The 15,041-nt window shown below is 33.7% G+C and overlaps 1 protein-coding gene across 1 annotated transcript in view; it reads right to left on the minus strand.

Moving 5' to 3' along the window:
• The window catches only part of Clpx (caseinolytic mitochondrial matrix peptidase chaperone subunit X), a 36,242-nt gene that overhangs the window by 4,287 nt on the left and 16,914 nt on the right, over window positions 1-15,041 (minus strand). Inside the window, exons 5-11 of the mRNA XM_026384909.2 lie at window positions 12,650-12,809; window positions 10,741-10,782; window positions 7,285-7,461; window positions 6,750-6,914; window positions 5,725-5,813; window positions 4,587-4,751; window positions 619-918 (exon numbers count right to left, since the gene is read on the minus strand). Coding sequence (XP_026240694.1) covers window positions 619-918; window positions 4,587-4,751; window positions 5,725-5,813; window positions 6,750-6,914; window positions 7,285-7,461; window positions 10,741-10,782; window positions 12,650-12,809 — 1,098 coding nt within the window. The remainder of the gene's footprint in view (window positions 1-618; window positions 919-4,586; window positions 4,752-5,724; window positions 5,814-6,749; window positions 6,915-7,284; window positions 7,462-10,740; window positions 10,783-12,649; window positions 12,810-15,041) is intronic.

Below are 15,041 nucleotides of genomic sequence, written 5' to 3' on the forward strand. Positions count from 1 at the left end.
CTTATCATGTGTTTACTACAGATATGTAGATTTGAAAGCTAATAAAGTTTCATTTAGACAAGTGTACAACAATATAAGCAAAGTGCCAGTCACACACCTGTAATCCCAGGGAGGATTACAGGGAGGCTGAAGCAAAGGATCCTAAGTTAGAGCCCAGCCTCAGCAATTTAGTGAGACCCTGTCTCAAAATAATAAAAAGGGCTGTGGGTGCACCTCAGTGGTAAAACATCCCTGGGTTCAATCCCCAGTAGTAGGGGGAAAAATATATGAAAGTATACATAGTATGTGACAACAAAAGTATTTAGAATGTCAGTGATAAAAGGACAATGCTGTGTATTTGGTTTAGAGGGGAAGGCCAATGACATCATTTCTTTCTATATACATCCTTGGGCTTTACATCACAATGATTAATTTAGAAAAAAAGGAACCCTTAAATGTCTATGTAACACAATGTGCCTTCCTAGATTCATAGATCTATACCTAGTAAGAAATAGACTTATACTTAGTGAGGAACATTCCAGATGAACAGGATTCCTTTTTAAATCTGGAAGGCTAATTTAGGTATTTTAGAATTTCAACAGCGAGAAAATAATTAAATATGAAAAATAAAAACCTAACCTTATCCATGCTAAATAAGGCTTGGTATTGAGGAATAACAGCATTTCGTGGCTCGGTTAGTATTTGTACAAGCGTTTTCTCATCTAGGCTATGCAAAGGAACCACCACAGGTAATCGTCCCACAAACTCAGGAATCATGCCAAATTCAATGAGATCTCTGGCTTCTACATGACGTAATAACCGATCTTTTTCTTCAATGTCTTGTTGAGTATTTGATTCTCCACTTCGATTAGCAAGATCTGCAGCAGCTGCAGCCCTTCTGCCTTTTCCCAGATTAGATGGTGTTCCAAATCCAAGATACTGCCAAAGAAATCATGCATATTATAAACAGTAGAATAAAGCTTAAGCACTTTACATACATACCTCATGTGATCTTTGCAACAATTCTACAAAGAAAGTTTTATTATTATTCACATTTTATAAAGGTGTAAAACAGGCTTATAGAGATTAAGTCCTTTGACCAAAGTCTTGCTGTAAGGGGCAAACCAAGAACTTGGGTCTGTCTGCCTTCAGAACTGTGTCTGCCTAATCACTACAGAATAATCAACTCTCCAAGCATTCTAACAGAAGTAGATATGTAAGACCTATTAAGTGAAGTCCCTTAGAACTCAGATAATAAAGTTGCAGAGTTTAGCCAAGACCACTAGACAAGTGTGCTTTCTAAAAGGTATAAGAACTATGAAAATTGAGATATCAATTTTTGTCATCAAAGTTAATTTTGTAGTACTATAAATTAGGATAATGCTTATGGAATAAACAGTCTTATAGAAAAATTATATACAAACATCAGATTCTGCACTGCTGTGGCTTTGGGACTTCATTTGGCATTGACATCCCATTGTTAAACATTCTACTAAAATCATGATTTGGGGCTGCATACATCAATCTATGAGTTAGAATAATTCAGATTTTACAAGGAACCTAAGGATGATCCTAACCCAATGCTAACTTTGTTGAACGAGGGTTGATTATTGAAAGGTTTATAGTCTTGATGCAGTCAACATAAAAGAACCATACTCCAGTCAGCTGTTACAACGTTTAATCCTTACACATCATATAGTTTATGTTAAAAGTACAAGAGAAGCATGTTATACAAGAACATAGCCTAAGCTAAAAATTGGTCCATACTGCACTAAATGTTTGTGTTTCCCCAAAATTCAAATGCTGAAATCTTAATCACAAGGTGATGGTATTAGGAGATGAGCTTTTGGGACATGATAAAGTCATAGGGTGGAGTCCTCATGAATGGGGTTAGTATTCTTATACTAACTCACACTATCCTTTGCCCTGTAAGGTTACAGTGAGAAGATGGTCATCCATGAGGAAACAGGTCCTCATAAGACATCAGATATGCTGGTGGCTTGATCCTAGACTTCTCAGTCTCCAGAATTGTGAGAAAGAAATTTCTGTTGTTTGCAAACCACCTAATCTATGGTATTTTATTACAGCAGCCTGAATAAATTAAGACATGGGTCCTCTGATTCTCCAAGCTGTGTACATGAAGAGTTGCAAAATACCTTTCATTCAATAATTTTAACATTAAAATTTATCTAACATAAAAACATATATAGTAATAAATCTATATACTCATTTTATAAAAATGTTAAAACTCAGGATACATGCCTGAAGACAGACTTTACCCCTAAAGGGGTAATCTTAAGAGAGAGAATATATAAAGGTATAAAAGTATTACAAGTACTATGAGAGATGACTACTGGGCACTGTGGCAGTAGAAAAGATCCACATACTGGGGAGAGGTGACCAAGAAAATCTTCACAGAGAAATTAATTGATCATTTAACAGGTATTTGCTGACTGAATTGATATAGGGGGAAAAAAGAGGCAAAATCAAGTAGAATAAAAGGACTGTAAACAGTTTCATATGGTTGAAACACAGGTATATTATTTTTTATATTTATTTTTTAGTTGGACACAATATTTTTATTTTATTATTTTATGTGGTGCTTATTAGGATGGAACGCAGGGCCTCATATGTGCTAGGTGAGTGCTCTATCACTAAGCCACAACCCCAGCCCCCACAGGTATATTATTTAATATTGTATTCTTGGCTTTTAATGAGGGTTGATAAAAACAATACCTGCATGGTATCTTAATCTTCTATAAAATCACTCTTGGAGAGTCTCATGTCTCTTTCTCCATTAGATTAAGATTTATGCAACATATCCTTTTAAAACTATCTCTCCTAAAAATCTGATATGCTTCCTCCCTTTTTCATGTAATAACTACAGCCCATGACTTCCCCCTACTTTTTTATGTATAGGTTCCTAGCTAAATGAAGTAATTTAATTCTCAATAGGTCAAAACTATATCTAAACCTTTCTTTTACATGTTTTTTATTCCTTTCTGATATTACTTTTAATTGTTCTATACTACATGTTTCAGCATCAAATTCTTTTTAGAAGTATAAAGAAATATTAAATGTAAATTAATATGAGTACATGGTCCCTGTTTTTGGTTATAGAATTTCAAATACAAAGTTATCCCTTACCCACACATGAAGAAAAAAAGAATTTCTTCTAATTTGTTAATTTATGCAGAATAGCAACAGTAAGAAAATACAGTTCATAGTTAATTTATATTTTTCCTACTGTTGCAATTCTGCATAAATTCATAGAAAAATAAAAATCTAACCTTATTCATGCTGAATAAGGCCTGATTACACGGCTCAGTTATTATTTGTAAAAGTGTTTTCTCATGTAGGCTATGCGAAGAAACTACCAAGGGAACAAATACTACTCTACTGCTACTTAAACTCATGCATTAAACTAGACACTGACAACCAAGAAGACTCAAAGAAAACAACACAGGGAACAGCTAATGTGACATTCATTTTGGTAGAATGTTATAATAATATACAAGTGAACATTTGTGGCTAGTTATTAAGTAAAACATAAACACATGGAAAATACATGTGTGTTCTGTACTTCTTGCCACCATGTTGATGTTACATTTTATATAATCAATCAACAGACAGGTCATGAGCATGTAATTTGAAGACCTGAAGAAGTTAAGTCCCAGTCTCAGTTAAAAACAGGGCTTGCCAGGTACCCCAGCAACTCGGGAGGCTGAGACAGGAGGATCACGAGTTCAAAGCCAGCCTCAGCAATATCGAGGTGCTAAGCAACTCAGTGAGACTCTGTCTCTAAATAGGGAGGGTGATGTGGTTCAGTGGTCAAGTGCCCCTGAGTTCAAACTACAATACCAAAAAACAAACAAACAAACAAAAAACCCCAGGGCTTAGCCAGGAACAGTGTTGTCTGCCTATAATCCTAGTGGCTTGGGAGGCTGAGGCAGGAGGATGGTGAGTTCAAAGCCTGTCTCAAAAAAAGCAAGGCACTAAGCAACTCAGTGAGACCCTGTCTCTAAATAAAATACAAAACAGGGCTGGGAATATGGCTCAGTGTCAAGTGCCCCTGAGTTCAAACCTAGGTACCCCTCCAAAAAAACAAAAAACAAAAAGAAACATCTATGAAACTAGGTAAAATGACAACCCCACTCCCAAATGGTTTCCTCTATTTGTAAATGCCAGCAGTGATTTATGACAGACTCTATGGGAAGGAACAATGGAGACAAGCTGTTTAATAGACTCTAGGTAAACATGGCAGAAGGAATGAATAAAAATTTTACTAATATAGCAGCTACCTCAAATGATAAGAGAACTCCATACATAAATATAAAATTGAATTCATCATGTTATACTTTAAAAATGCCCACATCTAGTATTTTGAAATCCTCTAATTTGTTTTACAGGTTGTTTTAAAATTAAAACAACCTGTAATATACTTCTGATATACTCTAACCCTCAATGACTGGTAGTCGTAGATATGAGAACAGAAACTGAGTTTCCATAAAATCATTACATAACTTTCTTTTAAGATCAGAACTACTTTAAATGTAACTACTTTAAAAAGTAACTCTGTAATGCTCCAACTCCTCAGAAAAACTTACCTTCTCATTTTTCCTTCTGCTGATGATTCTGTCTAAACCATTAAAAGCACCGGATGCAACAAACAGGATATTTGTTGTATCAACTTGTACTGTTTCTCCTCGTAGCTTTCGGGAATTCTTCTCTGGAACATTGACTATTGTGCCTTCTAGTAGTTTTAATAAGCCCTAAATAAAGAATGATTTATAGCATCACCATATATAAGTGCATTATTTATCATAATTTACATAATGGCATTCAATGGGGAAAATAATATGTGGTTATGGTCAATGAGCATAACTAATGAAAACTCCCACATAACAACTAACATAAAAAATCAAATGTACCTATCATCTTAATAATTGATTAATTTATTTGAAATGAGTACAAGACTCCTGATGCATTGTAAGTGAAGAAATAGTCAATCTAAGAAGTTGTTTTTGATAACAAAGCCATAACTCTGACCAAAAGACAGAATTATGATTCTATAAAATGGTTCCTAAACATAGTGGGAGCATTCAAAATTTGAAAATAGTTGGTTTGTGTTTCATATAAATTAAAATTCTTTTCTACTCCAGTTTAAACTTTGGAAATATATTTTGAGATGCCTTCATAAAAATAAAATTATCTAGCACATATCTTTGTTACTGTTTAAAAAGTGAAGCAATTTGCTATACCTTTTAGTTTATATCATAACTAATTACCACTAAAAGGTTAAGTTGGCCAATAGATCATTGTAACTTCAATTATGACTCTGAAGGAATGACACACTATTTGACACCTATCTTCTAACTAAGTGGAAAGAATAAAACATGTATAGTTCATTCATGTCTAGTTAGAATCAGAACTTTTTCAAGAGTCTTCTAGAATGCTTAACTGGGCCTTTGAGGAATAAAAATAATGAAAATTAAGTTTTGTTTTTTCTGTTCTTTAAAATATTTTTAATTTCTCAAGAAAAGTAATTTGTTACATAAAATCATTAATAACTTTCTTTTAAGATCAGAACTACTTTAAAATGGTATGTGAAGTTTAGTGTGGGAGGAATAAAACAAATTTAAAAAAAAAAAATCTAATTGAATGTGAAACCAAACGTACAATATTTGGGAAGCTGATGTATTCCCTTCCTTTTAGTGGGCTTGAACAAAATATTCAACTGCTTACTTGCTGAACGCCTTCTCCACCTACATCCCGTAATTGATGAATGCCTGGCACACTGCCAATCTTATCTACTTCATCCAGAAAGACAATTCCTATAATTTAAGGAGGATTCTATTTATAATATGAAAATGATATACACAAGATAACCTCAGCTTTAAAAGACTAGAGAACTACTGAGCAAGGTTGTTCAATTTTTCAGACTTAACATATGCAATGGATTGATCATATTAAAAACATACTGCTCTCTAATTCATCTATTGTTTTGTGCAAATACTTTGAAATATATTCAATAATATCATTTGAGTATGATAAGCAAAGCTCTTTGATAACAGTTATCTACTCCACTAATATACTCAAGTTCTTTAATATGAGAAGCTGAGATACAGTGTGGAAGCATGAGGTACATGCAGTGCTGGCAGTAGCAAAACTTTAGCTTGCTCTTTCCCATCTACATTCTTGCATTTTTAAAAAATATTTATTTATTTACTTTAATATGGTGCTGAGGATTGAACCCAGGGCCTTGCATGTGCTAGGTGAGCACTCTACCACTGAACCACAACCCTAGCCCCCTACATTCTTGTCTTAAAGGAATTTGGACAGGAAGCTGTCATGCTCTTCATGTAAATAAGTACACAGGATAGATAGAGAAATGAAGCATTTATGCCATCCTGTAGGTCAACAGGCTAAACTGTTTCTAGACTCACCCATTCTAAACTCACCTGCTCTTGCCCAAGTCCCCACTCCTGCCCCTACCCCAGCATTAGGAGTCTGGAGGGTAGTTAGACAAGGAAAAGCAATGATAATGTTAAGGATCTAATGGAATAGTAACTTGACCCTAGCAGCCACCTTAGTGACCATAAGATAAAGCAAACTTGTGGCCCTTACTGAATATGCTAGAAAGTATATAACAAAGGTACTTCTATAAAATTATAGAATTTTAGCCATTAACTCAAAACAAATGTTGTTTCTTAATATTAATTTCCCAAAATATTAAATCTGGGGATAGACAAGCTATGCTGCCAACATACCTTGTTGTGCTTTTTCTACATTATAATTGGCATCTTGGAGCAGTTTGGCAATCACAGATTCAATATCTTCACCTACATATCCAGCCTGAGTCAAAGTTGTACAGTCACAGATAGCAAAAGGGACATCAAGGCATTTAGCTAAAGTTTGTGCCAGCAGGGTTTTACCTAAAAACAGAAACAGAAACTAAAAGTTTACTAAAAATAAATTGACAATAATTTTCTACAAAAATCAAAATAAATTTGAGTAGTTTATAATAAAAGTCATTAACTGGAAGATCTTTTCTCCACTATTATTCAGATCTAATTTTATCTTATTATTATTCCTGTTAAGAAGTTAGGAATTGGCCAGAAGGTCAATACTAACATCTCAAGGTCAGCTTGAAGCCTAAACAAGAAAACTGTCAATGTATTTAGAAAATCAGTCTTAAATTTTCTTCATAAAATCCAGAATCCCTCAATCACAGGTATAAATTACAGAATCATTTATATTCTATTTTTTTAAGTCACTAGTAAAATTTCCCAGGAAGTTATTTACCTGACCCAGTTGGTCCAAGCAGCAAAATATTACTTTTTTCAAGTTTTATATCATCATGAGAAGAATCCAATACTTCACCTCCTCGTTTTTCTTGAGGTATTTGTTGATTTACCTGTTGCTGCATTGATGCTCCTAAAGCATTACCATGTGGGCTAATTCCAGCAATCTGAAGCAATTCTGAAAAAAAAGCCAAAGGAATTACTAGAGCTGCATCTGAATTTTCTTGAAAATAGGCTCCATAAAACTCTATATCGAAAACTAAATTCCAATTTAGAAAAATTCATATCAACATTTTTTCTTATCTAAAAAAGGAAAAAAAATCTCCAATTATGTCTAGCAAGAAATGTACAACACAAAATTATACAAAGAATCAAGGAAAGAAAATGGATTCTTTCCACCCTCATTATTTAATAAATGTTAAAGAATGCTATTTCACCCAAAGGAAGGCAGTAATAGTGCTAAGAGTCAGAAATCTTTAGCTAAATGTACCACAAATAGCTACATGATCCTTGGCAAGTGTATGTTTATGGCACAATGTTCACTGTGATTCAAATAGCAATAATACCTGTCCTATTGATTTCAAACACACAATTGAAAAGAGTAGATAAAATGCAACTGATTTGGGGGCATGCTGAAAGATGAAAATGGGATGTTATTATTTTTTTTCAGCAAGAGAAAATGATGAATGGAAAGAGGAAAAAACAATTGGATTTTAGTCTCAATTCTGTTGCTTCAGGGATATGGGACCATGGAAAGACACTTAACTTTCCTGGACCTGCTTCCATATTTACAATGGGAAAATACTAAAACATATGACCTTTATAGTTTCTTTCACATCTCAAAATGATTGTATGAGTATCCAATGTAGTATGCAATGCTAAGGATCAAATCCAGTATCTCAGACATGCTAGGCAAGTGCTCTGCCACTGAGCTACAGCCCCAGCCCCCCCAAATCAATCTTCATTCTCGCTTTCTCTTGGTTGAGGGAAAGAATCCAACTAATTTTTAAAGATTATCCAAAATTGTAAATATCTAGATTATTCCTGGTTCTTAGCATTTGAGAAATCTATGATATCATACTTGTTTATATTTCTGGATTTATTTTTAAGTTGTTTCTAAGAAATGGGTTAAAAATATCAGTGCTTTTTCAATGCATTATTTTAATCAAACATGGTTCAGTAGACATACCTTATTATGGTCCTATTCCATCTGGCTGTCACTTTGAAACTCTCTTCATACTTAAGGTAAAGGGTTAATCTAGTCATCAAATTTGTGTTCAACTAACATTTGAATTTAGGTTGTGCTCCATTTGAGAAATAATGATTTGTGAAAAATTCATAATCTGCATCAGGTAAGAAAACTTACTCTCCTATATGAGTTTAATTAAATTATTGGTAAAATCTTTTTTTTTAATTTCAGAAAAATCTAATTAGGAATTGTGACAATGTGGAAGGGATCTGGCTGCAGTTTAGCTGTGCTCAATGGAAAAAATAATTCAGATAAATAATTTGAACAAAATTACAAATGCTATATTAACTACATAATAGGTGTTTAATTTACTCAATGATTCAAATTTTTAAAAAGAGGAATAATTTGCCAGGCATGGTGGCACACACCTATAATCCCAGAGACTCGAGAAGCTGAGGCAGGAGAGGCTGAGGCAGGAGGATTTCAAGTTCAAAGCCAACCTCAGCAAAAGGAAAGTGCTAAGCAACTTCCTGTCTCTAAATAAAATACAAAATAGGACTGGGGGTGTGGCTCATTGGTTCAGTGCCCCTGAGTTCAATCTCCAGTACCAAAAAAAAAAAGAAAGAAAGAAAGAAACAATATTATGTTCCAATGATAGAGGAAAAAAGTTATATCAGTATAAAAATTGTATGCTGATCTCCAAGAGATTTCCAAAGGGTCTTAGGAGAATAATTTTGATTATATATGATTTTGGTCTAGTGGCCTAACTTAGAACCTAAAATCCTATGTAAGACTTTACTAAACTGTACATAATGATACATTAAAACAAGTAAATTGCTTTTACCTAAGTTATTCAATACTGTCAATTGTTAACATTTAATAACATTAAATTACTACATGTATTACAAGACAGGTCTTTCAAAATACTCACTACAGACTTTCTTTACGAATTCATGCCAGTTCTACTAGCCATCAGTATACTTATGAATATACTGCTGAGTCAATATGTAATTATATTTTTGGACTATGAAATATAAATTATACATGCACTTAGTTTATTATTTAGATCTTACATTCTTATATAATCTAATTCTATTGAAATTGGTTAAATTTCTTAATTTTATCATGCACAATATATCAGCATTTCCATAGATTTAAAAATAACTAGTGACAAATATACTTTTCTTATATGCAGAAAATTCATGCCAGAGGTGATAAAACAGTTATATTATAATGGCTCAAATGTATGTGTAGTATACTTTAAAGAGTAGATATATAGTACTGCTTGGTTCAAAGGCAAAGGTGCAAGTATCAAACTGTCAATTTTCCTCTGTTATTTCAATTAATAAAGCAAAAAAACATGTTAACCTTATTATGACACCTCTGGAACCTTCACCTTCTGTGCAGCAGCCAAAAGAATGGTATAAATTTCAATGGTATAAGACTCTCTTTGATGTATTAGGTTCAATTCCAAACCCTCCATCAGACTATCTGATGATTATAGGTGCAAAGAGCTAGAAACAATGAACTGGGGCTTATTCATAATTTAGAAGACTTTAAATTTCATAAATACTAAAAAAGAAATGGAGCAAAGAGTAGCTGGAAGATACTTTGCCCTCTATTAAAGTTCTAATCACTTACAGCAGGCCAATTCTAATTTTATATCTTTATTTTATTATTATTTTTTTAACCAAAGATATAAAATTGCAAACTACAGATTTTATTTTATTTTATTTTATTTTAAATGATCTTATTACTTTTTTTTTTAAGAGAGAGTGAGAGAGGAGAGAGAGAGAGAATTTTTAATATTCATTTTCTAGTTCTCGGCGGACACAACATCTTTGTTGGTATGTGGTGCTGAGGATCGAACCCGGGCCGCACGCATGCCAGGCGAGCGCCTCTACCGCTTGAGCCACATCCCCAGCCCGCAAACTACAGATTTTAAGAAGAACCTGTTAATGTATTTATATTTATAGAGAAAAACTACATAAAATACTTTGTGTTTCTCCAAGCTATGCTTTAATAAGAGTGTCATAACAGAAAAGAAAAAATCAACTACTTGAAATAACCCAACTACACAAATTAGATATGATAAACTGTTCCCAACTTAGTATCAACCATGTATGATAAGCACATTTAAAAAATACACATCTTTCTGGTATACAAGAAAATATATGTTTATCATTACTATCAAATGTTGAGACATTTGACTAAGGTAAATCTCAAAAGGAAGGAAGATTACAGAGGAGGACCTGAGAGATCACTTACTTGTAAATCTGTACTCATCTTCCCGTCTTCTTATTTCTAACTCTAAGAAAAAGATGGAAATAGTAACATGTGAAAATATTATATATTAGTTTAGTTTTGGAGAACAATGAGTATCCCATCTCTTGCCCTCTTTCAAATATATTTAACAGATGTATTCATTAACATTGTTTTTAGCTTTTCACTTCAGCCTTCCAAGTTCCTGGAAATGAAAAAATTTATACACTATATCCTTTCTATATTAAACAAAACTAAACCAGGTTTAATGATGACTGCCTGGTTGCTAATATTCACATTTGTCAGATTAAAAATAGGCATCTATTATGAGTATAATGATTTAAATTCTCAATAAGAGTTAAAAATCATTCATATTATGAATATCACAACTGTTGCTCTTTCAGTACCTAAAACAATATTAACTTACTGACTAAAGGAAACAGAAAAATTTTTGCTCCATGACTAGACAGTGCCATTTGGACCTTACAAAAATGAAGGTTCCAAGTCTTCCATTAGTTATGACTCTCACTTTCTAAAAATAAAGTAACTGATACTATCACATAACTATTCTGCAGTTCAACAGATGAACAAGTGTCTTCACTGAAATAAGTTGTTTATTTAGCAGCCACTCAAGGTAATCAAAAGATATTATAGAGTTATAAATTTAAGTATTTAGCACAACTTCCTCAAATTGTATAGTAATGACAAAAAAGAACCTAAAAGGATAGACTGTAGATATAAATCAGAAATCAGGACTCTCTGAACAACAAAACAGAGTTAAATATTTACATTTTATTCATAGTTATTTTTTAATGAAAGAATTCTATTTATATAATATACATTACTGTCCACAGTAAGTTGAGATTATATGGTATACTGGTATATAGAATCTAAGATTATAAAAATTGCACTTACAATGACTTACAAATTTGCCCTTCACCTTGCACTCTGTAGTTTGGGCCCACAAAAGAAAGAGTGCAAGATATCTTGTATTAATAGTTACCATCTCCACATATCTCTGACTTAGGCAAATGAAATTCTGTATCCTGAACCCAAAAGAGAACTGATATTTTCATGTTGAGCTAGTTGTGGTGAAGTCTGTAATTCAAAGACAATAACTCAATCTGTACCCCAGTGGTCTTCAACATTTTTTTTCTTTCTGTAGTGCTGGGTCTCTCTATACTAGGCAAGCACTCTACCACTGACCTACACACCCCTTTCAAACATCTTTTCCTGAGACCTTTAACAAGAAATATTTTATTTTGTGACTTAGAACCCATATATGCATAACTTAAAACTTATCTACAAGTTAATGTACTCTGGCATTTTCTTTCTTTTGGTACTGGAGATTGAACCCAGGGGCACTTCACTATAAGCTATTTTATTTTTTTATTTTGAAACAGGGTCTCATTAAGTTGGTGAGCCTCTCACTCACAATTCTCCTGCTTCAGCCTTCTAAGTTCCTGGAATTACAGGAATGTGCCTCCATGCCCAGCTACTCTGGTAGTTTCTATTCACTCCTAGTTTTTTTAAAAAATGCTATTAGCATCCTGTCAAAATGATTTCATAATCCACTAAGAGAAAGCAACCTGCATTTTGAACAATGCTACATTGTACTAAAAGCATTTTAGGCAGGCATTGTGGCACATACCTGTAATCCCAGCAGTTTAGGAAGCTGAGGCAGGAAGATCACCACAAGTTTTGAGTCCAGCCTCCAGCAATTTAGTGAGGCCCTAAGCAACTTAAGTAAGACCCCATCTTAAAATAAAAAATAAAAAGGGCTAGGGATAAGTGGTTAAGCACCCCTGTGTTCAATCCCCAGAAAACCATTTTAAGACAAAAGCAAGGAATTACAAAAAAAGATTAATTCTAAGTACAGTAATTTCTATTTTGGTCAATTATCAAAAGCACTAACCTCTAGGTGTTAATGATGTCTGCTTCTCAACTTCTGCCTGCTGTCTTAGATTGGCTGGGATATTATTATATATCCTCTTATAATGATTATACACAGCGACTGAAAGCACCTTCTTAGCAAATGACTGGCCAACAACATATTTATCGAGGTAGTTATATATCTGAAAAATGATTAGGTATGAATAAGTTACTATGAGTTATCATAAATCATACACACTATAAAGTTATATGCTGAACATATTTGTAGAGTTTTATTTTGAACAGACTCTCACTAAAAATAAAATGCTAAGGACATGATACATTAAGTAGAAATGATTCAAAGATCTAGATCTTAAATGAACAAAAACCACATCATTAGTTTTCTAGCTTAACAAAGTATTACTGTTTCTCATTAGGCTTATGCTAATTTCTATTCTATAAATAATGCCATAGATTATATTTTTTTAAAAAAAGTTAATATTAAAGTCATTAAAATACCTACCATGCCACCATATATCTAAACCTATCATCATTAATGTAAATAATCTAAAAATTTCTTTTCTATACCTCTCTCAATCACATGGACATAACATTCTTCATAGATACTATATTATAAAACTACCCTTTTCAGAAAGAGACATTATAGCCAGGCACGGTGGCACACACCTGTAATCCCAGCAACTCAGGAGGCTGAGGGAGGAGGATCGCAAGTTCAAAGCCAGCCTCAGCAACGGCAAGTCGCTAAGCAACTCAGTGAGACCCTGTCTCTAAATAAAATACAAAATAGGGCTGGGGATGTGGCTCAGTGGCCAAGTGCCCCTGAGTTCATTCCCTGGTACCAGCCCCCCTAAAAAAAAAAAAAAAAAGAAAAAAAGAAAGAAAGAAAAAACAAAAAGAAATAAGACATTATATAAGTAAAAGGCATAAGTTATACTACCAGTTTCCATGTGTTTTACTACTCATAAACACTTAGCTTTTTCTCTGATATTAATCTTAAAGCATTCATTCATCTAAGTGGCAATCTAAAAGCCTTATTTTTAAAATTTTTTTTGTAGTTGTAGATGGACAGAATGCCTTTTTTTTTGTTTGTTTGTTTATTTTATGAGGTGCTGAGGATAGAACCCAGTGCCTCACGCATGCTAGGCAAGTGCTCTGCCACTGAGCTACAGCCCCAGTCCAAAATGCCTTATTTTTTTTCCCCCTTGCAGTATAAGAGATTGAACCCAAGGGTACTTTACCCCTGAGTTATACCCCCAGTCCTTTTCCATTTTGAGACAAGGTCTTGCAACCTCTCCCTCAGCCTCCCAGGTAAATTCCTTCAGTTTTTAGTGAATAAAAATGAACTGATAATAATCACCAACCCTTGAAAATAGTTAAACTGCTTATTTTCTAAAACTTTGACTCAGCTGAAGTCTACACAAATTAGGAGAGATAAAAAACTTAATAGCTACACAAACACACTTTTAATGAGGTACTGAAAATTAAACCCAGGGGTGCTCTACACCACCGAGCTTCATCCCCAGCTCTTTTTATTTTTCATTTTGAGTCAGGATCTCACTAAGCTGCCCAGGTTGGCCTCAAACTTGCAACTCTCCTGCCTGAGCCTCTTGAGTCAATGGAATTACAGATGTGTGCCACCATGACTAGCTCTTTTTTTTTTTTTAATTATTTTTTAGTTTTAGGTGGACACAGTATCTTTATTTATTTTATTTTTATGTGGTGCTGAGGATTGAAACCAGTGCCCAATGCATGCTAGGCAAGCACTCTACCACTGAGCCACCGCCCCAGGCCCACCATGCCTAACTCTTCTTAGCTATATTTTCCATGACATTACTTTTATATGACAAATGCTTTAGCTGCTACACAACTAAATTTTATTATAGATTTAAAAATACATAATATGCTTCTCACAAATTAAATATATGAATCTCCAAATCTGTCACAGCACATTTGGGGATAGAGACAAATACATTGTATAAGATATAGTTTAAAAAAAAAAGATACACTGAGGCAGAGTGAGAAATAATTTAAGTGTACACATATCTGAGACACAGAGGAGTAAGTACAAGTCCAGGAGGAAAGGGCTCTTGGTTCTTTAAAACCACACATCATGTGCCCAAAGGAGCTATCATGTGCACACTCTGCCATGTTTCACAAAACCAAACCACACTCTATTTGAGACTTCTGGCAAGAGCCCACACAACAAAAGCCATGATTATATACAGGGCAGCCCTAGTAGTGATTGTGAAAAAAATTACTTGACACTGTTATACTAAAAGCCTTTCAACCATAAGATAGACTAATTTAAGGGGGAATAATTGCAAACTGGTGTTACTTAGGGCCAAGCTAACAAAATAAGTTAATAGCTGAATTTTTTTAAGGGTATTATTTCAGACTAGGTATTAATACCATTT

Source organism: Urocitellus parryii, chromosome 6 (genome assembly GCF_045843805.1).
Source record: "Urocitellus parryii isolate mUroPar1 chromosome 6, mUroPar1.hap1, whole genome shotgun sequence".
In the NCBI taxonomy this organism is placed as follows: domain Eukaryota; kingdom Metazoa; phylum Chordata; class Mammalia; order Rodentia; family Sciuridae; genus Urocitellus; species Urocitellus parryii.